This window comes from Buceros rhinoceros, unplaced genomic scaffold (assembly GCF_000710305.1).
Source record: "Buceros rhinoceros silvestris isolate BGI_N320 unplaced genomic scaffold, ASM71030v1 scaffold22773, whole genome shotgun sequence".
Taxonomy (NCBI): Eukaryota; Metazoa; Chordata; class Aves; order Bucerotiformes; family Bucerotidae; genus Buceros; species Buceros rhinoceros.
The window spans coordinates 8590-10131 of record NW_010405696.1 but is presented as its reverse complement, the minus strand read 5'-3'; the positions used below and the strand labels follow the sequence as shown (position 1 = coordinate 10131).

The 1542-nt window shown below is 57.3% G+C and overlaps 1 protein-coding gene across 1 annotated transcript in view; it reads right to left on the bottom strand.

Annotated features, from left to right (window-relative positions):
- The window catches only part of LOC104491420 (BPI fold-containing family B member 4-like), a 9807-nt gene that overhangs the window by 5459 nt on the left and 2806 nt on the right, over positions 1–1542 (bottom strand). Inside the window, exon 5 of the mRNA XM_010133845.1 lies at positions 411–474. Within this exon, the coding sequence (XP_010132147.1) occupies positions 411–474 (64 nt within the window). The remainder of the gene's footprint in view (positions 1–410; positions 475–1542) is intronic.

Sequence of the window (1542 nt, the reverse complement as noted above, 5' to 3'; positions counted from 1 at the left end):
CACACCAAGGGGGCTGCTCTGAGCTGGGGAATACTTGGGCATCGCCCTGCAACAGCAGCCACACTGGCCACGGGCATCCCCCCGTGCGGGACGTGGCTCGCCAGGGACGGGAGGTGCAGCACAGAAAGGCGGTGCAGCATGCTGTGACCTCGTCCCAGGCTGTTCCTGATCTCTCGGCGTTTCGGCTCTCAAAGGAGGCTGCGGGCTTACCAGACCAGGCAGCGTGGCCGTCAGCTGGTTGAGCACGATCGCATTGACCGACAGGGACAGTAAGCTGGGGAGGAAGGAAACGAAGGTCCAGTCACCACAACTGGAGCTCCAGGAAAGGAGAGCGAAGGACATCAGCCATCAGCCATTCCATCAGGGGGATCTCTCGGCGTTTCGGCTCTCAAAGGAGGCTGCGGGCTTACCAGACCAGGCAGCGTGGCCGTCAGCTGGTTGAGCACGATCGCATTGACCGACAGGGACAGTAAGCTGGGGAGGAAGGAAACGAAGGTCCAGTCACCACAACTGGAGCTCCAGGAAAGGAGAGCGAAGGACATCAGCCATCAGCCATTCCATCAGGGGCGCTGCTGTGGCCAGCGCAGGCAAGAGCTGGGGCTGCACCAGAGGCAGCGAGGGCGAGGAGCTGCTGGCCCCACTGAGCACTGGGAGGACTGGGCTCACAGCAGAGAGAAGTGAAGGCATCAGTGTGTGTGGACATCACTGCACAAAGGTGTGGAGCCTCTCACAGCGTAACCCGTGTTTGGGTGTCTCCCTCCTGTATTTACAGCAGTGCTGTAGTTCAGGACGGCGGAGCTGTCGTGAAAAACCGCCGTGTTAGCTGTGGGCACCGAACCACTTGCTTGTGGAACAACACGAGGAGAAATCCGCGGTGTTACACTTCTCCACAGCTGCTAAATCCCACCCGGGGACACGCGGTGCCTGCAGGCAGTGCAGAGCAGTTGACTTCTGACAGACGACGGATTTCTGGACGATTGAGTTAGGACACGCGGCAGTGCACTCAGCAAGCCACCACCAGCAGGGATTCGCAACACAGCTCGTTATTGGGCCCAAGTTCTGCCTGCAGACACGTCTGAGGACCTGCCATAAAGTCAGCCACGTGCATCCACGCTGCCCTCACCCCGCGGGGAGCTCTACTCCTGCACTCCAGCGCTTCAACCCTGCCAAAACCTAAAGTACGACCCCGGAGCGGGTGAGCCGTGTTCTCTGTTCGCTTATAGAGGCTCTGGCAAAGCAGCTGCTGTGCTGATCGAAATATAATGTATAATGCAAAAATTAATTAGGAGAAACTCAATGAACCCAAAAAGTGAGTAATTCAAAAGCAATAAAAGAAAATATTTCCCAAGATCAATTTACTGTTGCATTTCTCAATACGTGAACTCAGCGAATGTTTCTGCCAGGAATTTAATAAGACTGAGCAAGAGATGGAAGAAGGTGGAGACAGGAGGTGGAGTCGCTCAGACCCATGGCGGTTGGAGCGACAGCCGGGCAGCTCCGTGCCACCGCAGCCACAGGCACCAACAGAGCCCCCCCTGCCCC